We start from the raw sequence: 24,274 nt of genomic DNA, 5'->3' as shown, positions 1-24,274 counted from the left end.
ACCATGTGGACGGTTACCCTATAAATGATGAACATACACTGGGGATGGAAGAAGGTGGGCTGAAGAGGGCAAGGGGTCAGGAGAGATAGTGAAGTTGAGTGTGAGGGAGAGGTGGAGAGTTTCAGAAAAGCAGAATCACTTCCTGGATGCTGGCAGAAGACCTTGCTCGAAGGGACCCTGATGAGGCTTTGTGGCTCAGTAATCTCATTTTACTGAAGGCATGCCAAATCAAGAAACAATAATCCATTTGTAACACTGGTCCAGGGCTGACTCCATCAGCCATCCCAGAGGCTTTGGTTAGGCTGGTTCCCAGGGATACTGACCTCTGACTTGTACAAACAGCCACTGTAATGTGGTTTCTGAGCTTCCACTGATCCTAACAGAAATGTCAGCTCCTCTTCCCAGTCCCCACGTGAGGACACGTGGGAGGGGTGTCTCTAGCTCTGTCTCTGTTGTTTGGTTATTGTTTTTGGTGGTGGAGGTGTGCATGTGTGTGCCCACAGATGACAACCAAGGCAGTGTTCCCTGCTGCCAACAGGATACTAGCCCTGCAACTTGCTGGGAAACAGAATGGACTGCCAGTCCCATCTCCTCCCCTCTGCCTCTCTCCAGTGAGAAAGTGGAGGACTGATTTTAATTGATTGATGTTAATGGATTTTGAAGTCTGGAAAAGTGCCTAAATTGCTGAGGTTACCAGTTTCCAGGTTCTTTTTTTTTTTTTTTTTTCAATTTTCTTCTTCTTCTTCATCAGACAAGGAGTGCACTCACCAGGGCACCTCGGGTGGTGACTCCAGACAAGAAGAGGCCTCTCTCTGCTCCCTAACCAAGCAGCCAGTCAGCCTGTCTCAGCTGGTGGTGACACCCATTATATGGTCGGGTGGGGGCACTTTGCTTGGTCCTGTCCCAGCATTTGCCAGTGGCTCACTTTCTCTGATCTCAATAATGACACCAAGTCCTGCTTTCTGGAATCCAAATGACTCCACTTTAAAATATGGTCACTTTCTTTTTCATTAATCTCCATGTGAGTTTGTGCACAGACAATGTGCCTTAGGAAGTTTGAGCTGCAATCCTGTCTTTTCTCCCCGTCCCTCCTGCTGTGGGCTGTGCCTGCCCTGAGAATTGTGATGGAGTCTTTGAGGCCTTGCGTCTCCCAGTCTCCCTGTGAGGCCTCCGAAGAAAGGACAGCCTTCCAGGCACCGCCAGGGGACTCTGGGTTGTGTGTTAGTTCCACTGGTGGCCTCTCTCCTCACCCCTCCCACCTCCCAACATACATTCACTTTTTTTTTTTTTTTCTTTCTTCCAAACTTGCCCAACTTGTCTTTGTGGTTTCAGAAAAATGCCACTGGATCTCCCAGTATGAAGGATTAGCACAGATTATGGGGAACAGTGTTAATTATCGGTGGAAGGGGGGCAGGCACGTTGCTCCAATGTGCTGCTGATTTCCCCTGGGCCTTTCTGTCTGGTAATAAGCCTTCTTTAATCTGGCAGGCCCCTTGGTGAAATCAGCACCACGGACAGTGGTATTGATTGCTTCTGAGAAACCATCACAGCTGCTCAACCAAATTACCTTTGATATGTGACCTTTAATGTAATTACTGCAACATCAAAGTATTTCTATAAATTATTAAAGAACTAATACACTCCATCATTTAGCTATTCTATTATATGTAAAATAAACAACCACAAGTTAATGTTAGATCCTGAACAATCCACACTTGCTACTGAAATTCTCCCAGTTCCCAGCCTCTCCCTCTTCAAAACCCTAAGCCTCCCCCCTCCCAGCTTCTCTTTCTGTTTCCCCATCTAATTCCAGGCTTTTAGCCATCACGAAACTCCCCAGCAATCTCTCTCAAGCTGATGAAGGGCATCCCATAACAATGTGGTATTTTCTATTCCATTTGGGTGGCTCTAAAATATCTATCACAATCTCCCCCAAAACAAAGTACCATAAACACTTTATTAATCAGCACAAGCCCTTCTCAGAAGCCTTTGATTATCTTACAATATGGCTTTATGCCTCACACATAACATGGGGCGATGTGGAGCATATTTCTGCCATCTTACAGAGGGCACCCAGAAAGTAATTACTATAATATATGTGCATGTAGCCGCGCCACTAAAAAACCAACTGGGGAACGACCACCGTGCCAGAGCGGGGCTCCACACAAAAACCTGAGCGGTGCACGATTTCCATACATTTGCATCCGCGGGTGTGTTATTAAGATGACTCAGCCCCGTGCTTTGCAATCACAAATAACAAACACAGTACAAAGGCTGTCTTAATGGAAGGGAGGCCCTCCCCACCCCTAAACGGGTAAAGACGGCTCTCTGATGCAAAGGAAGCCTGCCCCCGACCCGGGTTGGGCTTTCTCTCTGTCTACCTGGTTAACCTTTCCCGCTGCGGGGCAGAAACAGAAACGTGTATTTACATACGGTTTGCTTGGTAAGAATGTAAACATGCATGTGTAAATATTGGTGAGCATACATATAGAACACACGTGCTTCCCTGCAGTGTCCATTGTATAAGCTTAAACAAGGTACATTTTAAAATTCTTTATGCCCACAAACGCTCACATCTTTCCATTTATCTTTAGATACTCGGCCAGCCGTATATCTCCCCCCCTCCCGCCCCCGCCCCCATCTCTCTGAACCCACAGGAGAGACCGCGCAGACCCTTGACCCGGTCTACACTTCTTATTTTATGGTGATGAACTAGCCTCGATAATAGCCATGGCTGATATCACACCCAGTTAGGGGGGCCATAAATAATTCTCCTCTCCCCCGCACAGAAGCTATAAACCAGGGCTGAGGCGCGATAGTTTATCAAAGACGAGGGCTGGCTCCTTAAATAAACCGCGGTGATCTCACTCGCGGCGCCGCGCCCGGGCGGGTAGGCGCTCCCTCCCGCCCCGGCCCGGCCCCCACCCCAGGAACCGCGAGTGTCCGACGGAGATCGGCGGGTGTTCGCGCGACTCCGCCACCGGCGGCCCCGCTCAGGGGGCCCGGACATCCTGCGTCCCCACCCCGGGCCGCCCGCGCCGGCAGCGCGCGGAGCCGAAGCCCGGTCGGCGGCGCCCGGGAGCGCCAGGGGAGAAGCCGCGCCCGGGCTTCGCGGCAGCGGCCAAGTTCGTCCCCCCCGCCCGGGGTTCCGTCGGGCCTGGACGGCCGGGTGCGCGGGCCGCCAGGCGAGGTCCGGGCTCGGCGCCCACGCGGCCGTTTCGCAGCCCGGCGCCTAGCGGCCGCCGGGGACCCAAAGGGCGGCGCGCCAGATCCGGGGCGAAGGCCCTCGCTCCCCGCGCCGGCCGCGCCGCCGCCCGGCCTCCCGAAGTCGCCCCCTGTCGGCGCGCCCGTCGCTCGCGCCTCGCCGGGCGCCACTTACCCCGGGCAGGGTCTTCTGCTCGTGCAGTGCGCTCTGGGCCTTCAGCGCTGACTCACGCTCGCAGTAGGTGAGGAAGGCGCAGCCTGGGGAGGGAAGCAAGCGCCGAGAAGGGTCAGTGGGGGCGCCCCCCGGCCGCCCACGCGCCCGCCCGCCCGGCTCCGGCCCCTCCCCGCTCTCCGTCCCTCTCCCCACCTCTCTTCTCTCTCCCGTGCGCTCTACTCGGGCTTTCCTGCCTCCTCGTTTTCCCCGGTGCCTGCTTTTCGTCCCTCTCGTTCGTTGCTTTTCTCTTTCGCTCCTTGGGCGAAGTCTCCCCACTCAGCAACCCCCCCTGCCACGCCCCCTCTCCCCGCGGGTCTCTTACGGTCCCCGCGCCCCCCCCCCCCCGGGGGGGGACCTGCCTGCCTCCGTCTGGGTGCTCTGCTATTTCAGCTCCAGCCCCATACCTCCCAGAGGCGGGCAGCTTCTACCCCGCACCCCCAGCACCTCTGGTCACTCTTGATCACGAACTCCTCCTGTTCTGGCCCCCTTAGGAGAGATGAGGCAGGGACCCTCCAGGCCTTTCAAATAAAGGCTCCATCTGTAAGGAGGACCCCAGGCCAGGCTGTTCCTAATGAAGTGAACCGGGCTGTCCCCCGCCCCAGTCGGCTGTCGAGTCTGCAGTGCTATCTTCACCCCCCTCCTGGAGGGCTTGGAGACCAGACCCCCTGTCTCTAACTCCCTGGGGGACTCCAGCAGCGTCGTGCGCTGCCTCAGTCTCCCCTCATGTGAACAGAGGGGGTTGACTAAAGGGTCTGCAAAGTCCCATTGTGTTTTCCCCTTGCGTGATTCTGACAGCACCTTACCAGGAAATTTGGATTTTACAGAGCACAGTGCCTTACTCAAGGGGTGACTTTTTAATGCTGGCCCTTCAGGCCCAGAGACAAGGGAAAGAGAACGCCTGTGGATGGGAGAGTCGTTGGGGAGTTCCCTCAAATTTCTCCATGTCAAGGCTTCTCTGTGTGCCTGCAGACGTGGCTGAGGGTGTCTTAGGGCACCTAGGGCCTTATGGAAGGTCAAAAAGTCAACTTCAGCCAACAGCAGGCTTGAGTTTCATGGGGGCGCAGTGGCCTCAAACTTTCCAAAGTTACCCGCGGCCCCAGAGAAGGCATCCTGCAAACCGGCCACAGTCTCTGTTTCACTCTCTTCTTTCTCTCCCATATTTCACTCTCTTCCCTATGATCTGACCGCCCAACCATCTGAGTTCACCACTGTCCCCACCTTTCCTTTTTTCTCACAGTCTTCTCACACACTCTGCATTTTCACATCTCCCAATCCCATCCATCTTTCAAGAATCTGGTCAAGGTCCACCTCCTCCAGGCAGCCACCTTGATTGGTCTGATCCACTTTAAGTCAACCTCCCTTCTTAACTGCCCACAGCTGGCCAAGTGGTCATTCTCATGGCCATTTAACAATTATTTCCTGAGTGTCCTTGTGCCAATTTCTGTGGCAGTTCCAGGAGCCCAGGCCCTCTTGTAGGAGGCTGGTAGGAGCCTTATCACCAGGCTCTGTGTAGCTCCTCATTTCCCTGGGCATGAAGTACTCCCAGCGTCCTCTGCAGTTGCTGACTTCTCCATCACCCAGTAAAAAGCTCCCTTCCCAGGTGGCGCTAGTGGTAAAGAAAGCTCCTGCCAACACAGAGACGCAAGAGACGTGGGCTTGACCCCTGGGTCGGGAAGATCCTCTGGAGAAGGAAATGACAACCCACTCCAGTATTCTTGCCTGGGAAATCCCATGGACAGAGCAGCCTGGTGGGCTACAGTCCGTGGGTTTGCAAAGAGTTGGACACGACTGAAGCGACTTCACACACGGGTATCCTCCTCTTCCATTTTAAAAACTGGTCCTGCCTCCCTTCCCTCCTAGCTTCAGAGAGGAGATGGAAGGAACTGTATGTGTGAGGGAGACACAGAGATGGGGAGAAGGAAGCAGGGAGACAGAGTTCTGCGCTCCCAGGGGCTCTCTGCCCTCCCATCCTCCTCCTCCCACCTGTCCGGGGCTGGGAGGAGCTGTGAGTACCACGGAGCCTCTGTCTACTGCATGTCATCCCTCCCCAGCCAGACTCTGGATCACCCCTCCTCCCCGCTCCCCGCTCCTCCTTCCCCGGTCGTGGCAGACGGTTATTGATGGAGACACTTGGGGACTGAAATGAATAGCGGTCAGAGGCCCCCGTGACGTCGGCCCTTGTGCTGTTGCCTGCCTCTCCCGGGGCCTCTTTCCTCTTGTCCCCTCGCTGGCCTTGTCCTCCGCCCGTGCCTGCCTGCAGCCGGGAGGCGGCCTCTGTCTCGCTGCAAGCCAGCAAGCCAGCTCAGGACAAGGTCAGGGGCAGGTTTGGGGGAGGAGGAGGGAGGTAGGAGAGGAAAGGGAGGAGGGGGAAGGAGAGGAGATGGCCACACTGTCTCCGTGGCCCAGGATACCAAGGAAAGGATTCCAGAAAGAAAAGAGAAAGAAAAAAAAAGAATCTGTTGCTTTTGTCCAGCTTCCAGGAATTCTTGCCACAGTTTTTTTCTTTTCGTTTGAGAGAGAGTTCACAGCTGTGTTGTGAAGCAGAATCTGTGAGGGACCCTCAGGCCCTGCGTGACCTCTCCTGTCATCTCCACCTCCTGACTTCACCTCCTCCCCTTGCTCCCCTGCTCACTCGCCCGTCTTTCTCCTGCCTCTCCGCCCTGCCAGGCACACTGTGCCCCCGGACCTTTGCACCCGTGGTTCCCTCTGCCCAGAAGGAGCCCGGTCTGCTGTCTGCATTGCCGTCTCCTTCCTCACCCTCGGGTTTCACTCACATGTGACCTCTTCAAGGATGTCTCTCCTCACAGCCTCACTGAACGCAGCACCCCTCAGCCCCACAGGACACATTCCTGCTCTCTGACCCCTCGTCCTGCTGGTGGTTCTCTTTGGCAGCCCTCACCCCGAAATATTAACATTGTTTGTTCCTTGATTAGTGTCTCCCTGGCTCAGATGAGGTCAGGACTTGACTTTGTTCTGTTTCTGCTTGGTTCTCGGTTCCCAGAAAGGGGCCAGGAGTTCAACGCACGTCTGTTGAGAGCATTGAATCCTGAACACCTCGGCTACTTTGGGGGTGCTAGAGGGTGGCAGGACTTGGGAGTGGTGCAGGGAGCTGATCAAGGCCCTTAAGCCACACTGGACTTCCGTACCAGGGAGGGCAGAGGTTGCATGTGAGAGCTGATGGGTGGCCCGGGCAGGAAGACTTTTGTTCCCGAGGCCTCCTTGAGCCCATCTGCTCAGGCCCTTGACAGCGTGGTTGCCATCATGGTCCTGCTCTCATCCCCAGCAGATCATCACCCCTGACAAGGCTGATGCACACAGACAGGAAGCTGTGCTTGGCCAGGGCTCACTCACCGGTTCCTCTCTCTTGAGTCCCAGTTGTCTTATCTCTAACTCCCTTCAGAGGCTGGTGGAGAGAACTATTAAACAACAAGCGAGCATTAACAACCTCTACAGAGCTCTCTGATCGCAAAGTGTGGTGAAAACGCAGTCACTCTGGTGGATGGGAGCGGGGACTCAGAGAGGCAGAGTCCCTCCTGGCCCTCTGCACCTCCGTGAGGACGGACCAGTCTTACATGGGGGCCAACTGGTGCCCACCCACCTGGCCTGCTCAAACCATCTCTTTGGCCAACCAGGTGCCCTGTCTGATAGTCTCCTTTTGGGAGAACCATCTCACTACAGCTCTATAAAAAACTCAGAGACGGACATGCAGGTGTTAATTGCTGGCTCCAGGGGCTTGAAAGGACCACGTCGGCTCCCTTGCTGGGGGTAGAGCCCCAGGAGCGGCTGCTCAGTGGAGATGGGGCTTCAGGTGGGGATTCTGCCTTCACAGGATACTGCAGAGTGCAGTGGGCCTGGGTAGAGGTCGAGGTGGGGGCCCTTGGTGGCCAGGGGGGAGAGGGGTCCCAAGCCATCCTCCTGGACATTTGCTGAACTGTGACTTCCTGTCCTCATCACCGCTTCTCCCAGGAAACTGAGGAGGGGGCTCCGAGCTATGAGGGGAGTCACTAAATCTCCCAGGCTCGCCTCCTGTAAGAAGCCAAGGTATCCCCAGAGACACGCCCTGTGAGGCCCCTTGGGAATGTTCAGTCTAGTTGGGAAATGGGGTTCTTTGAGGGAAACAGCCTCGTTCTGATCCAAGACTGGTGGGTGGAGGGGAGAGTGAGGCTGGTACCAGGCTCTGCACCTCAAGGCTGAGAAGGTCTGATGATGGAGAGCCCCTCCCGGGGATGGGGCTGGTGGCACAGACATCTAACCTCGCCTTTAGGCCCAACACTTCCCTTCCCAAGCCTGATCCTGCCCATATCATTGTGCTCACACCAAAGGGAACACGGATGCCCTGTGGTTGTTTGGAGAAACAATAAAATTTAAAACCATCTAAAAATTTCTCAGTGCCATAATGCTTTTATGTTTAAACTGTGGAATACTCTACAACAGTCAATAAGATGAAATGGTTCTAAATGTCCAATGTGGAAAGGCGCATTGTCAGATGGGAGAAGCAAGTTGCACAGTAGCAGACACCACGTGTGTACATCAGAGACATCTCCTCGACTCCCACACGCACCCATATCTGTGCCTACACCATAGCACAAGGTCTGCGAGAACTCCCGCCAAGCTGAAAACAGGGACGAAGAGGGTAGCGGGTGTCTCCCATGACTTCAACATTTTTTGTTTTGTTTGACACATTTAGACCCAGAATATATTCATAATGTCACTTATATAATTAACTTTAAAGAAAAGAAACTTTGCTGAAAGAGGAAGATGGAGTGCAAAGGGGGTGGGTGGAAATGAGTGAGCCAGACAGGAGGCAGGACCCATTTCGAGGAGATGGACAAAATTCTCTGGACGTTAGCCTACTGGCAGGTTGTTCATGAAAGGCATTATCATGGTGGGTCCTGTGATGGCCCTGGGTCAAAGCTTCCTCTCAGCTCTGGGACTCGAAGCAGATTCTCTCCGCCCAGCAAGCTGTACACGGTATTCGTTTGGGTCCTGTGGCCCCTGAGTCCCAGAAGGTATCTGGGCTGGGCTGAGGATAGACTCCATGCTAGGACATAGAGGCCTCCCTCCCCCCATACCTGGCCCGCTCTCCAGTTTATCTGAGACCCAACCGGATGTGTGGCGCTGATGGTGGGATCTGAGGTGAAAAGTTGCGGGAGTGACTCGGAACCTCTGGGTGAGGTCTGACCTCCTCTCCCCTCAGCCCCTGTCTTCTCCATCCCCCGGTCTGCGATGTTTGTCCCAGCTCCAGCTCATCACCTGAGTCTCCCACCCTTCAGGATCAACTCTTTCTAGCCACCGCTTCCTGAACATGGGAGTGAGCGGAATAGAACTGCAGCCTAGCAGGGCGGGAGCAGCCTTGGGAATTCATCATGGTGGGCGTGGCAGCAGGCAAGTGTCACACTTGCAGAAAAGTCACGCCCATTGCGGGCACCCGCTGCTTATCCCCTGGCCTCCCTGCAGGAGGAGGACCCCTCTGGCCCCGCCAGACCTGCGTCTCCTCTGCTGCTCCCGGTTCTACTGCATGCGCTGGACACAGGTCCACTCTCACATTTCCTCATGCAGCCTTCTGACCTGTTCCTTCACCGTCCGTATTTACTCATCCTTCTGTCCAGCAGCCTCATGTCCCGTATCCTTGAAGAGGCTGTCAACTCCGTGATGGGTGGAGACAGCTTCTTCTACAGGGAGGCTGAGCCTCTAGCCCGAGGGAACTGAGAAGGGTGGGGGAACCCGACTGAAGGTTTGGGGCTTCGCAGAGAAAGCAGGAAGGGCTGAGGGCGGAGGAGGAGAAGGGTGTGGCCCCCGGGGAGGAGGTGAGCCAGCTGCCGAGGCAAGCGGAGTGGGCGTCGGCGGCTCAGGAGGGTGGCAGACGCCCTACTCCAGTGGGGCAACCGGCGCTGACGGTGCAAGGGCGCAGCTGATTCCTGAGAAGCTGGGCGGGGTTCGGGGGGGTTGCTCTCCCACGTGAGGGAAAAACACAGCGCCGCAGAATTAATTGCACGGAGATGGCAGTCATTTACAAAGCCCCCGTGTGCGGGGATAAAAGGCCTTGTCATTGTGAAGTGAAGGAAGTACAATTTCCTGCCCAGCTCGGAACAGGGCTGACGCCTGCCTGGGGTGTAAGCGCTGCGGAAGGGCACCGAGGCGCACCTCCTCCCACCCCAGCCGGGCCTTGGCTTCCTACTAATTGAATTACAGAATTAGCCAGAGGAAGGTGGCCCTGGAATAGGAAGATCTGGACTTTAATAAAACATCAGATCCTCAGGCCCTGCACGTGGCTGGCCTGGAGGAAGCGAGGGGAAGCTGGATGTGAGAGGGGCCAGGGACGGGGACGGGAAACCGAAGCCCACCAACCAACCAGGTAGACCCAAGGGTCAAGGAGGGGCTGCCTGTTAGGAGTGATTTTTCTCGGCCCGGAATCTCCATGCATCCGCCTGCGGTGGTGCCTGAAACCCCACCCTCAGCGCATCCTTCCTTGGTGATTCTCCTCCCAGCGTTCACAAAACAGACGTGGGCCCCACCGCAGAGAAATCGAGGCAGATTGTCTGGGGGTGGATAGAGCCAGGGCGAGAGGGAATGTCTTCCAGCTTCCCTGGAAAGAGGGTTACTGGCTTTCCGGGAGCAGGTCTGTCCCTCCATCCAGTCCCTGCCCCCCCTGTTCTGGGTGGGCAAGAACTGCCTCCACGGTACCTCTTGGGTCAGATGCCCCCTTCCCGCGTGTGGGACAGACACCTGCAGGGCCGGTCCTCGCATACATTCTGCCCCTGGGGATGTTCCCCCCGGCTCTGGGCCTGCCCTGGGGGAGGCTCTGCGCCTTCTTCGAGACCCAGCGCTTGTGTCCTGCTCTTCAGCGAGGCCCCGAGAGCCTACCTCCGCCTGGTGGTCTCACCTTCTGTGGATTCCTTTGTGGCTGCACCCTTGACCACTATTCATGACTTGCCCCAAAGGTGAGCCCCGTCTGCCCCTCTAGTCTGCAAGCACCTTGAGAGTCTGTGAGCTCAGCTCACAGAGAAATAAACCACGGGGCTGGCCCTGCAACGGTCTCTGCCTCTATTTCCCAGTGCCCAGCCACAGACTGGCTCCTTCTGCCATCTCCCCAGGACCTGTTCTATCCGTTCCAGTTTCCTCAAGTCATTCCATCTGGACCTTACTCCCTCCCTCCCCTCCCCCAGCCCTCCCCTCCCCCAGGAAGTTCTGATGCTCTCTTCTCTCCATAAGAGAGGGACGATGATTGTCCACCCACATCATGACGCTCTTACTTCTCCACCTCCATCAGGGGAAACCTGAGCCTCAGAACCACACCCTTACCACTGTTGCCTCCTCCACGCCTCCCTCCTTTGGACCTCACTTGTCCTTCCAGGGGACTTCCCTGGTGGTACAGACAGTAAAGCGTCTGTTTACAATGCGGGAGACCTGGGTTCGATCTCTGGGTTGGGAAGATCCCCTGGAGAAGGATCCCCTGGAGCAACCCACTCCAGTACTCTTGCCTGGAAAATCCCATGGACAGAGGGGCCTGGTAGACCATGCAGTCCATGGGGTCGCAAAGAGTCGGACACAACTGAGCCACTTCACTTTCATTTATCCTTCCAGGAGTGACTAAGCCTCCCTTCCTCCAGGAAGCCTTCCTTGACTACACCAACATCTCTTAAAGCCCTTAGCAATGGCCCCTCTCATTTGGCAGTTAGAAGACACATCTTTGTCTCTCTCACATTTATATGTGTCTGTCCGTGGGGAAATAGTGTACTCTAGGAGCTGCCAACTCCAGGGTCCCCTTCTCCTTGCAGTGACGGACATCACTGAATGCAGTGGTTGCTAAAACCCACTCTGGGCCTGGCTGGGTGAGAGTGGGGAGATGGCTGACTGCAGGAAAAACTGTGTGGAATGGGTCTTAGATGGGACTCCTCCCGCCCCAGCTTGGGTCCCCCGGAAATGGCAGGAGCCATCTGTCTTCCTTTGAGGAGGCCTGGGGGGTGGGGACGATGGGGCGACTGGCAGGCGGGGGAGGTGGATTGTGCCCTCAGCCAGTGAGTCAGGGTGCTGGCCTGCTCCCTTCTGCAGGGCCCTCCAGCACTGAAACCCCACCCTCGGCCCACAACCTGCTTCCAGGCTCAGCACTGCCCTCCTGCGTCAACTCTCTTTACACCAGAGACTGCGGAGGAGTTTGAACTCAGGTGAGCTCTGAGTTCAAACGTTTCTCGGAGCTAAGCGGGTGGTGTGATGTGAGGGACTGGGCCTGGCTCCCCGAGACTGTCTCAGCTCTTCTGCCCTCTGTGGCCACAAGATGCATGTGAGCACGGGGCTGTGGGACCTCCCCAGACCTAGACTGGGGAGCCCCAGGGGATGGGACCAGCCCTCTCTCTCTTCCTGCGGGCACTGGGCCAGGCCCAGGGAGTTCAGACCCAAGGACCTAACGGGCTGTGGGCCTTGGAAGATGAAGGCCCAGCGGGCAGGCCTTTGCCAAGTGCCTGTCCCTGCCAGTAACCCTTGTTTACGCTCTCAGCGCTGGAGAATTACATGTCTGGTGTTGGCTGCAACATCTTTATGGCACTGTGAAAAAGGACAAGGAGTGGACATGACATATTGATGGCCTCTCCCTTTTCTCAGCAAAGAGTTCTCGGTCTGTGGCTGGAGCTGACGGGCCCTCGAGGCTCAGGGGTTGGGGACGGGTCCCAGGAACGTGTCCGTCAGCCCTTCTAAGGCCCAACCCTCAAGTCAAGTCCAACCTGCTTCGTGACACACGCGCTGGGTTTTGCTCCTGCCGTCAAGCAGCTGCCCCTGTGCCCCGGCTCTGGGCTGGCAGCGCCCGCTGTGCCCAGGATGCACCAATTTCCCCTTTGGTCTTGCAGGGAGTTTTTAACTCTCTGCCATGCTGTCATGCCTGCGTGCTCGTGATTCTTACACCTCAGAGCAGTCTGGGGTTTTATCAGCATCTGACAAGCGGGGGGAGCCTGTGTGACCCGTCTGGTGATGGGACAGAGACCTGGTTTGGGGCTCAGATCCTGCCTCTCCCTTCTGAGCCCCTGGGCAGGGTGTCAGGAAGTGTGAGTGGGGACCCTGGGGCCCCGATGCGAGATGTCATCCCTCCACTCCCCTTCCCCTTCGCAACCGGGATTTGGGGTAAGGGGCCCAGGGATATCTTCTTTCTCTTCCTCTAAGGACCCAAGGGGAGACAGCTGGGCTCTCTGGGGGGCTCCCTGGACCGCCGACCCCTCACCTCCCTCTAACCCCCGGGTGCTGTCTCCAATGCGAGAGTCAGGGAGAGTCAGGTCGTGGGCGCCTCCACAGACAGCTCTATCTGAGCATCAAGGTCGGATTTGAAATGCGCGTGGGGTATTCGTTCCTTCCACAAACACCAAGATAACAGCTCAAGCTGAGAAACTGAACTCTGCCTGCTTCTGATGAACCTGGCTTAGATCTTCCCACTTTTGAATTTTGTTAGTTCAGGGTGCCCCTGCTGAGAAGCTAGGTGGGACTCCATGGGAAGCGACCCCTGCTCACCGGGCCCCATGTGAAAGGGGCTCTCCGGGGGCTCGTTGCTGTGACCCCAGCAGTCACTAAGCCGTGTGGGGTAGGGCCCTTGAGAAAGCGAGTCCGTCTGACTGACCTGAGAGGCAGACCCGGCCTCCGCCTCTGCCCTCTGCCTGCCCCTCTCCACGCCTGCCTGCCTCTGGGCGCCTCTCCCTCCTTGCCTGTTTGGCCAGAAATGCAGAGCCTCGCTGGCTGACTTCGGCCTTGCGGCCTGACTTCTGACCCACTGGACTCCTCAGAGTGCGGGGATGACATGGGGCTGGACCCGAGTCCCCAGCGTCCCCAGTGTTTGCCGGACGTGTACAGGTTCTGTGCCCACAGAGGAGCCAGGTGAATACTTTTTGAGCTGCAGAGAACTCCCCTTGTCGGAGCTTTACCTGGTTTTTGGACAGGATAAATTGGCGGGGTGGGGCGGGGTCACTTCCCCCCTAGGATCCCTTTCCCCATGCCGAGGAATCCCTCCTTGGCATGACCCAAAAGCTCCGGGCCCCCAGCCCGCAGCTGTCCCCAGCCCACCCACAGACAGCTCTCTACCCCCATGATGTCCTGTGGGGTGGGGGTCAACCTCTCTGCCTCCTTCCTCCTCTGAAGGAGAGGCCATCAGACTCGACAGGCAGGAGGCTGACGAGCCCCTTGGTCCCTCGTGGGTCATCCTGAGCCACGCTCCCCACAGCGGGTGTCATGTCACCCCTGGGCCTTTATTCCTGCTCCTCCCTGCACCCCCAGGCTGCCTTCCCTGTTCCTGGGTCCTCTTCCAGACCCGCCGGCCATCGGAACCCTCCGCAGCCTCCCCGCAACGGGCCCTTTCACGTCCAAGTGTCTGAAGCATGAAAGCAAGAGCGAGGTTGAACAGCTTTCCGCTGTTCTCATTTGGGGAACTTCTCCCCAGCTAGACTGCAGCTCCTGGGGCTGTGTCTCTCCTCCTGTAACCATGCAAACCCTGGGATGGGGGCCTCACCAGAGCAGATGAACTGCTCAGAGTTAGGGGGAGGGAGCGCCACACCGCTTTGATAGCAAATGGGCACCCAGGATCCACTGGTGAGGTGAATTAATCTCACCTCTCTTCTCTGGCTCCTTCCTAACAGGCCCTAATTCACTTAAAGAACAACAACAACAAAAAAAAATAGAAGCACACCAACCAAGAAATTCCAACCTCAGCATCCAAGACAGGCTATTTTGAAAAGACCAATAGCCAGGAGTCCTATATTAACAGGATCAATGTTTGGAAAATGTGATTTTCTTTTTAAAAGAAGAAAAACAATCTCACCCAGTGCAGGCAGGCCATGGTCCAGCTCTTGGTGGAGGACGCTGTTCCCTCATGATCCCGGTCACTTAAGCCACTCTTCTGGCCAGGCTTTGGGCCTCACCCAACATCAATAAGATAGGCTCAGTCATAGGCATTTAGCAATATTTAATCTGAGGACTGTGGCCGGGAAGTAGTCAGCAAATGTGACTGGGATGCTGGCTTCAGTGTGTGAGCATCGAGGCTGGGATGACCCCCACCCCACATGCCCACAGAATCCACCAAGAAAGAAGGCTGAACTAACTAATCGGTTCACTGGTACTCAAGACTCAACAAACCCTGTGACTGGGATCAGGGTACTGTCGTCTGTGGATGGAGCAAAAGTTGCTTCATACCTCATTCATTCATTCAGTCCACGACCATTTATGGATAGACCATCATTTGCCAAATGATGAAAGACATACCCCCTTCCCTCTTCTTCTCCTTTCTTTTCCCTTCCTTCCTCCCTCCCTCCCTTTCTTCCCTTGTTTCTTTCTTTCCTGCTTTAAAGGAGCTGCCAGGTAAACACACTTGCAAGGCCAGGTAGCATGCCTGCAATAAGAATACCCACTCAACCAAGGTTGGTGTAGGGCTCAGCAGTGGCACAAATGATAACAGCAAACACTTGGTGATTTGGGGTTGTATGTTGGGCATTGTTCTGAGTGCTTTACATGTACTGTCTCATTTAATACAGTAACTGTACAATGTAGTACAATTCTCCCCATTTTACAGATGAGGAAACTGAGGCACCCAAAGATGAAAGACTTGCCCAAGGTCTTGTGGTCAGGTCCACGGTGGACCTGGGCTGTGAGCTGGGCAGGCTGCCTGTTGCGTCTGTGACCTTAACCTTGGGCTCTGACTCTCGTGGAGGGGGACACTGTGCAAGGCCTCCTGACTCTTGAACCCAGAGTGACCTCCGGCGAAAGATGTGCTAGGAAAGAGCTCTGTGTGGTGGCACTAGTGGTAAAGAACCTGCCTGTAAATGCAGGAGACATAAGAGACGCGAGTTCGATCCCTGGGTTGGGAAGTTCCCCTGGAAGAGGAAATGGCAATCTACTCCAGTATGCTTGCCTGGAGAATCCCATGGACAGAGGAGCCTGGAAGGCTACAGTGCATGGGGTCATGCAGAGTCGGACACAACTGAAGCGACTTAGCATATGTGTGCAAAGGTGAAGACGTGTGGGCAGAGGTCTGAGTCTGGGGCCTCCGGAGTTGTTTAGAAGGCTGGAACCTCTGAGGGTAGGGCCCCTTCAGAGCTCCCCCAGACACCTTCCCAGCACCTTTCCTTGGCTTTTCCCCTTGTCCATTCTTCCTTTCCTTTTCTCTTTTCTTTTCCCTTCCTTCCTTTCCTTGTTTCTTTCTCCCCACCCCCACCCCCACTTCCAGCATCCACCCTCCCTCTTCCTTCCTTTCTTTTCTGGTCTCACGACTGGGGCCCCTTATTTTCTTCTGTCCATCTATTCAATTTCCATCCTGACTCCTCCAGGATACACCATTTTTTTTCCGTCTGGAAACAGCGGTCACATCTGACCCCGGGGTGTGCCTCTGGGAAAACCATTTAACCCCTGTGGCCTGATGGCCTCGATCAGCAGGATGTCTGAAACCTGGGAGACGGCTGAGGATCTGGCTCCAGCAGTAGCCTCTGTCTTCTTCTTGAAGCCCCCTGGAATTGGGCTGTGTGTGTATCCCCTCCGCCGGCCTCAGGTTCCTTCCCCGGGAAGTGGGGACGATGACGCTTATCTGCTGGGGTCGTGGGTGTCCAGCAGAGTGCCTGGCGTACAATTAATGGGGAAGATTACTATTGCTGCCATTTTCAGTAGCAGCAGTTGTGATGTGATGCTAAAGATTCCCCACGGTGTGAAAAATAGCTTTGGCATTTATACTGTCTGCTGGTGTCTGCTGGCTTTGCGTGGGACCTGCGCGTCCCCCGCGTAGACACTCCCAGGGACTGGGGACCCCACGTGTGCTTCCGGCCCCGGCACAGGCCGGCTCGCTGGGGGCAGGCTGACTGATGGCTGGCATTGACAGCCTGGGATGTGAGTGTGTTTTGTTTACCTCATGGATCTAATATGCTAATGACAGGGAGGCAGTAATGAGCTGGCAGGGACCTGGGTGACAAAGAGCTGGCTTCATGCTTCCCCAAAGAGGCACCTCTGTGTCGATTGTTTCTTTTGTGAGAGGAATTGTTAAGACCTGGGAATGTGAGCTGGGAGAGCTGGGGAGAGGAAGTGGGAGGTGGGGGGTGTCTCACTCAGAAGTGGTGCAAGACCTGCCATGGGGGGGAGTGGGCCCCCCCACTCCCGAGGGTGGGCATGGGCTCCTCCACCCTGGTGGGCAGAGGACGGCTGTGGACTGGGCACTCTCATCCGTGTTCCTCCCTGAGTTCTCCGAGGGCCCTGTGAGCTCTCCGATGGCAGAGCGGACCTGCCCACCGTGGACCCTGGTAAGCCCTGCTCCCGGCACGTGTGGTGGCTGGAAACACCAAGTGCCCCGGTTTCACATTTGGATGCCGACCAAAAACAATCTCGCGATAGGTGAACCCCAGCCTCCAGCAAGTCACCAGCTCTCTCTGGACCTCAGTCTGCTTTTCTGTGAAATGGGTCTGATTTCCCTGCCCATGAGTTGTGTCTCCAGCATTAGCACCATCCGGCACAAAGCAGGTTCTGGTGTATATGATGGATTTGTCAGTAAGTGAATGAATGGGTCCATACTAAAGGAAATCAGTCCTGAATATTCATTGGAAGGACTGATGTTGAAGCTGAAACTCCAATACTTTGGCCATCTGATATAAAGAGCTGACTTATTTGAAAAGACCCTGATGCTGGGAAAGATCAAAGTCGGGAAAAGAAGGGAATGGCAGAGGATGAGATGGTTGAATGGCATCACCGACTCAATGGACATGAGTTTGAGCAAGCCCCGGGAGTTGGTGATGAATGGGGAGGGCTGGCGTGCTGCAGTCCATGGGGTCGCAAAAAGTCGGACATGACTGAGCGACAGAACTGAACTGAACTGAATGAATGGGGGAGGTAAGAGAGCGGGCAGTGTACCTCGTTTGTTTACAGGAGAGGAGAGGGACACGTCTGGAGGAAAAGGTGAGGCTCCCATCCCAAAAGCACACAGCTGGTCGGTGAGGGAAACAGCTCAGGCCTGCCGCCCGGCCTCCTGGAGGGTAAGCATGTAAGAGGGCCGCCTTGCAGGGGCGAGCAGGCTGAGGCTGGGTGCTGGGCATGGAAGGTCCCAGAGAGAACATGCAGGGAGCAGGCTGTCCGCAGACGCAGGAGTGTCGCCAAGACTTTGCAGCACGTGGAAGGCAACAGGGAGAGCAGACTCATGCGAGCGGGTGGGGGCTGAGTCCACGCAGCACCCGGCTCCCACCTGGGAGATGGGGGGCTCCGGCAGGGCCGGGGGAAGCGGAGCTGAGGCCTGACCCGCTCCTGTGTCCTAGAGGCACGCGCGGTTCTAGTTTCCCTTCTCACTGCCCTCGGGAGGGCCTGGGGGCTGGGTGAGCAGGGCCAGGTGGGACCAGCCTGAGGTCTGGCCTTGTCACCTCCATCGGGGCTGACTTGGCAGCTGCCCATGCCTCAGTCTTTGCACCCTCAGATTTCCCCTTTCTCTTGGCTTCCTTGAAATGTCCTTTAGACCTTTGCTTGGCCGAGCTGACCGAACCCTGTAGTCAGGAAGGCCAGCTTGGGGAGCTGAGGCCCAGAAGGAGGGTTGGAGCCTTGGGTGGTTAAAGGAATGGCTGCTGGGCCGCCCACTCCCTACTCCCCACCCCCCAGCAGCCGTGGCCCCTCTGCCCCTGAGCAGGGGACCCTGCCCCCTGCTTGACACACCCGGTGAGGGCTGGACACATCAGGATGCCGACTGACCGAAGGCAACCTCTGGATAGGTAAACCCCAGCCTCCAGCAAGTCACCAGCTCTCTCGGGACCTCAGTCTCCTTTTCTGTGAAATGGGTCTGATATCCCTGCTCCCAGTGGGCGCTGCCTGTTTTCATCTGTGGGTCTGTAGATAGCGGTGGAGACGCACGCTGGGGAATTGGCCTCAGAGGTCCCCAGCGGTGCCAGACATGGGGCCCAGAGGTCAGGCTGGGTGAGAGCAGGGGGTCCAGGACTGGGGTGAACAGAGACAGGGATGCAGATGGAGACCCCGGATGCAAAGGCCCCTCAGCACGAAGTGTGGAAGGATCCAGTGGGTCCTGCAACTTGGATCAGAGACCAGACAAGGTCGCCAGCCTTCTGGAGACCCTGGCTTCCCTGCCTGTAAGATCCTGGAGGAGCCCCAGATTCCTGCTGACAAACTTCCCGGGAATGAAGACAGGAGGCCGACTGCAGAGTTCTGGGTGATAATCCTGCTTCACCCTGTGCCTCCATCACCCTGAAGGCCCAGGTGGAAGTGGTTGAGCCCCCAGGTCCTGGCAGGACTCTGGGGCCTGCGGCCCTCAATTCTTTTCCCTCAGTGTCTACGGACACCACCTGCTCTTTGCCCAGACTGGCCTCAGGAAGGAGGCGAGGACAGGAGAGGAAGACAGGCTGCCAGACAGACCCCAGTGACAGCACCCAGCTTGGGACATAGGGACACGGAGGAAGCTGAGAAAGGTGACATCCCACCCAGTGACCGGGGGATGGCCATGGACAGCATGGGGGAGCAGGGGGCCCTAATGGAGGCAGGCATGCACCCTTGGGCCTTTACAGAGCGGTGGGGAAGGAGGGGGCATGCCATCCCTGGTGCCAGGAGCGAGCTTGCTCTGTGTGGGGCCCACGGGGCAGCGGGCACTGGAAGTGAGGTGGTACCTAGTGTCGGGCCGCACGGGGGGTATAGCCCAGCCTTGCTCTCTCCTCCCTTCCCCTTCTTTCCTTCCCTTCATCACCAGGTGTCTCCCCGCCAAACTGGGGTAGGAAGTGGGGTAGACACATGGGGGCTCGACTTTGCACATTCCCCCCTGGTTCCAGGGGCGCAGGCTGCCTCTGCCTCCCAGGGCCAGTTCCCCCTTGAACCGTGGACCACAGAGCTGGCTGTTTTCGTCCGCGGGTCTATATATAGCGATGGAGATGCACACTCTGGAATTGGATTTGATGTAGCCCTCTGGACTCGAGCTAACTTTTGGGGAGTAGTTTTCTTGGGAGCCTGCCAGTCCAATTCCTCCCTCATGAACACTAATTACTGCACAGACCTTCTCCATGAAATCGGCGCTGAAGCCATTTCCATCTAGGCGGCTCTCCAAGACGAAATTTTTCTGCTGGGAACCGACAGCCGCAAATAAACCTACCATCGACTTAGCAACGGAGAGCAGGAGCGGGTGGGAGGCAGGGAGGGAGGAGGGACGTGGGGAGAGTGGGAGGGGGGGAGGACTCCGAGGAGAGGGCCAGGCGTCTTTTCTTCCTTCTGTTCTTTATTTTGCAGAAAGGGTGTAATCAGCACTCAGGAAAGGTGGGACAGGGAGTCTCTGGAGATGGCGCGGTGACCTGGGAGGAGGGGCTCTTGGCTGTCTGAGCCTGGTCAGGACCCTCTGTCCACTGCTGGGCACTGCGGTGAGAGAGTCCCCCTTCCCAGCCTCTCCAGCGTTTATTCCCGCCTTCCCCACCGTAGCCTCCCTGGTACTCCTGCAGGCCAGGCCCATGCCTAGCATCCTTGGTCTTGCCTCACTGAGGATGGCTGCCTTATGAGTTCCACCCATGATCTAGGGCCTGGGTACCATCCTGTCTCTGCCAGGCTGGGCCTCCTTGACCCCACTAGGCAGCCCCAGTCCCTCCATTCTGAACTCCAGGGATTGTACCAAGCACCCAGCAGTGGGTAGGGTCTGTTCTGTTCTCTGCCCCCCTTGAAGTCTGCACATTGACTGCCAAGGAAGGGGTGGGCACTAAGGTTAGGTGGGTAGCTTACAAGGGCAGGTCCTTCTGGGTGCTTCACCACACCCCTGAGATTAAATGCCTTCTTGATTTTTTTTCTCAGAGAGCTCAAGGAGGATGTTCATGGTCATTTGTTACTTAGGAAGGGGCAGGGCTGGGACTTAAACCACATGAGTCTGCATCCCAAGGTCAGATGCTGCTGTGCGCTCTCTCCTGGCTCCCCTGGCATGGTTCTGGGGGCACTGTCTGCTTCCTGCCCACCTCCGTCAAAGGTGAGCCCAGGACTGTGCACTCAGCCCTGGTTCTCAGAATGCTTGCATCTAAAGGGCAGGAGAACTTTCCCGTTGAGGTTTCTCAAGGTCTGGGGCAGGCCCAGCGAGCTCTGTGATCACTGGCCATGTTTCAGGTTCCAGCACTCCGGCCAATAAAGTCAGAGAGGCCCCCAGAGCCTGCAAGGGTCATGGCACGCTGCACCAACCTGGCCTGTCAGCAGAAGCGCTGCTCCCTCCCTTGGCAGAGCCGGTTCTGTGTTCTGTGCTGAGGGACACGCTGCACTACAATCCCACTCCGTAAGTCACCTCTCCCACATCCCTTCTGTTTTCTGAGACCCACAGCCCAGGATAAGGCACCCTTCCGAAGTCAGTTATGCCGCCAAGGCTTGGTGAATCCCTTCACCTTTCTGGGCCTCAGTTTCTCCATCCATCAAATGGGCACAACAACGCCTGCCCTGGTTCCCTTACCCGGGTGGCGCTGGGGAGTGGTGTGTGGCAGGGGCTTCACTGGAGATGGCAGTAGTGTTACCTGGACGCTGGTCATTTCCCTCAAGGCCACTGTCCCACACACCCGGCTTCATGCTCACCCTGGATCCTCCTGGCCCCGCCCACCCATCCAGGGTGCATGGGTGATGTCAGAGCTCACTCTCCTCTCCAGCTGAAGCTGAGAGACCTCCCATAGCAGGGGGGTGGTGAGGAGGGGAGAGGAACCCCTGGAAGAAGTCTCTCTTAAGAGACCCCTGGGCCGAAAATCAAGAAAGTAAGACCCCAGGGCCTTATTCATGAGGAGGGCTATGGGGCCGGACCAGGAAGTCTCTGGCTTTTCCCTCATGGGTGTCGAGTGGGGCTCCCACACTGCTTGCTCTGCCACCTTAGCAGTGGTTTGGGGCAGGTTTCTTAGGAACTGCCTCAGTTTCCTCATCTGTAAAATGGAAGACTAAGAACGCTCGCCTCTCTGGGTCGCTGAGGGCTAAATGAGAACGCCTGTGCCGGTGTGGGGTCAGTGCGCTGGGCAGTGTCTGCTCGTCTGTAGGCCGTATGGTCCTGGCCTGTGATGGAGCACATCCCGGTGAGCACCATGCATGTGCTTCCTCACTTAGTCGAGTAGTTCTGCTTTCATTGTGCATGTGTGCATGTGTGTGTGCGTGTGTGTGCATGCATGCACGTGTGTGCATGTGCGCGTGTTTGTGCATGTCTCTCTGTGTGCATGCGTGCACGTGTATGAATGTGTGTGTGCATGTGTGTGCGTGTGTGTGTGTGTGCGTGCATGTGTGTGTGTGTGCGTGTGTGTGTGCAAACGTGGACTCCCAGAGGCAGGACCAGAGCATTGCCTCACTCGGCATCTACGGAGCCAGTCCCAGCTCCCAGCATCTGGCCGCTGTGAGAGACTCCTCAGAGGACCGACCTGAGCTGCTAGGAAGGCCGGTGACCACCAGGCCTGGGGCCCCCAGGGGCTGTGGTCCTCAGGCTCCAAGGGCCCCTGGGCTGAGCCTGCTGAGGTGAGGGAGGGTCTGGAGGTTTCTGGTTGAGGAGAGGAGGGAGCCAGCTCTCCTGGCAGGGACTGGGGTCCTCTCACCAGCTTTCAGTCTGGGTGGCTTCACCGGGCCAAGATGCTTGAGCCTGATGAAGGCCAGCCCAGCTGACCCAGAGCGCAGGGAAGGCAGCTGGGCTCCGCACACCCTTCCTTTCTACAGCTTTTGTGTGTTCTGGTTTCGTTTCTCCACTTAGATTCCTGGTTTATCTTCTTTCATAAAATCCTAACCTCCCTTCATCAGGGCTAAGCTAAGCACCCATCACAAAGGCTGCCCCAAGGCAGGTGTGGCAGTGGGTACGTCTGTCCTGGATGGACCGCAGGCGCAGTGGGCTTTTGGGGACCAGGTGGGGATGGCTGTGGGGCCAAGCCTTTTCCATCTAAGGTCAGAGCTCTCCTCCCAGGGAAGCACCACCAGGGAGCATCCTTGGGGGGGGGGTGGCAAAGAGAATCCTGGAAGCAGGCAGGGGAGCAGGGCAGTTAGAGATGACAAGTTTTGGTATCAGACAGACCTGGGTCCCTGTCTGGGCTCTACCGCGTTCTGGCTGTGTGATCTCAGGTGACTTACTTAACCTCTCTGAGCCCCACTTTCCACGTTGTACAATGGATTCGATACAGGCCTGTTGGAACAGATGTGAAGCTCCCTGTGCGGTGCTCACGTGTTTTTCCTGACGCCCCTGAGCAAGGGTGTCCTCTGGACTGCGCTGCCCTGGGACAAGTCTGGGATACCAGGGTGACAGCCTTGGCCCTGTTGGTAGGGGTTCCCGCCTGGGCTGTGGGCCCGCTGCGCCTTCCAAAGCCTCAGCCCACGTCTGTGTCTCCCCCTCCCCTCCCCACCCTCTGCCGCCCCCCTGTTCTTTCAGCATTCTCTGTTCCTTCTTTCAGGCAGGCAGCTGAGCAGAAAAACAAATCAAAGTTGCCTGCATGTCTTGGAGCCCGCGATGCTCCCACGAAGCGATCCCTTGCTTCCCATTACCCACCCCAATAACTCTTGTATATGGAGTGTGAAATAATTAGCAGTGGCAAAAATAATTTAGGAAACAAGAAGAAACTAATTGTATGAGCTTGTTTGGGGAAAACACAGCCGACCAAAAAGCCCACAGTGTCTGGAGGCCTGGGCAGTCTTGGACCGGTCAAGTCCCTGGCTGGCCCATCGGAGGGGTCCCTTGTGAGACCCTCTCTCAGGACCGCTTGCTTCACTCAGATCCTCCAGGAAGGGCCCAGTGCCGTGGCCAGGACAAGCCATCCTCTTGGGCCCAGGGTGACTTCTCAGAACACATCCACAACCTCCACTTCGGCCATCCCATGGAGGCAGGTAGTAGGGAGGCAGTTATGTGGGGAGGTCGGGGGCGGTCTATGTGGTCACGTGGCCTTGGCAACCTCCCTGAACTTGGGCTGGGGCCGCAGGTGGGCTGGAACATTCCCGTTCCCTCTCTCACCCGCCTGCTTTCGCTGTTCAAACTCCCCAGCCGGGATGGATGGACGCCCAGCGCACAGTGAGGAGTCAGCGCGCCCGGACCACGTGGAGCTTCCCTGGGAAATGGGGGAAACAGCCAGTGTCTCCTGTTCCCCGGCCCTTCTAACTCTGAAAACTTTGCTTCCTCTCTGAGTACATGTCCAACTCCTGGGATCCTGCCCATCCTCCACTCCAGTGCTCTTCGCTTTCCGGGAGGTGGAGGGTCAGGCGCTCTGAAGTTTCCAAGTGACAGATGAAAGGATTGAGGAATGGACGGTCTCAGGGTCAGGGGAGGAGGGGCCAGGGTGAAGAAACACTGCAGATGATCAGAGTCACCAGCAAGGCAGCTCTGGGTCTGACCCGGGTGCTATGTCTCGCCTTCCTTGCTGCGCTGGATGACTCCAGTCACTGGCCTGGATCCTCGTTGAGCACATTGTTGGCCTACTCTGCTCCTGGGGACCCTGGCAAAGGTCCTTGAGACCCCCTCCCCTCATCTGAATGACAGCTGGGCCCCGGGTGGGGAGGAAGCCTCTTCTTTACCCCACCCCACCCCCTTAGATAAGGAGCATTTATCCAGTTATTTCTAAGGACAGAAATCTCAGATCTCCCCCTCTGAGCTCCCGTCTGCTATCTCCTCGCTCATCTTCTCTTGTCTGGGCTGTTAACGACAACCTCCTCATTTGTCCCTTGACTTCCAGTGTCTGTCTCAGGCCAGCACGGCGATCATCCTGAGGCCAGCTTCTGATCTGTCACTTCCTGGCTTTGAAAGCTTCCGTGACTTCCGATTTCCTCTAAGATCAGCACTTATTTCTCAGCCTTGCCTCCTTGGTGCCATTGGTCTCTCCATCTCTCAGGTCTCGACGTTGGAGAAATTACTTTAAACCTTCACTCCATGGTGAGAAGAAAACTGTCTGAGAGCCGATCTAGGTTCATACCAGGTCGGCC

The 24,274-nt window shown here is 56.6% G+C and overlaps 1 protein-coding gene across 9 annotated transcripts in view; it reads right to left on the bottom strand.

Moving 5' to 3' along the window:
* CELF4 (CUGBP Elav-like family member 4) overlaps nucleotides 1-24,274 on the bottom strand; it is a 310,706-nt gene that overhangs the window by 228,297 nt on the left and 58,135 nt on the right. For all 9 annotated transcript variants that reach the window (XM_065932331.1, XM_065932334.1, XM_065932332.1 and 6 more), the window contains exon 2: nucleotides 3,380-3,462. In XM_065932331.1, coding sequence (XP_065788403.1) covers nucleotides 3,380-3,462 — 83 coding nt within the window. The remainder of the gene's footprint in view (nucleotides 1-3,379; nucleotides 3,463-24,274) is intronic.

Source organism: Muntiacus reevesi, chromosome 4 (genome assembly GCF_963930625.1).
Source record: "Muntiacus reevesi chromosome 4, mMunRee1.1, whole genome shotgun sequence".
In the NCBI taxonomy this organism is placed as follows: domain Eukaryota; kingdom Metazoa; phylum Chordata; class Mammalia; order Artiodactyla; family Cervidae; genus Muntiacus; species Muntiacus reevesi.
This window is presented reverse-complemented; position numbering and strand designations above follow the sequence as displayed.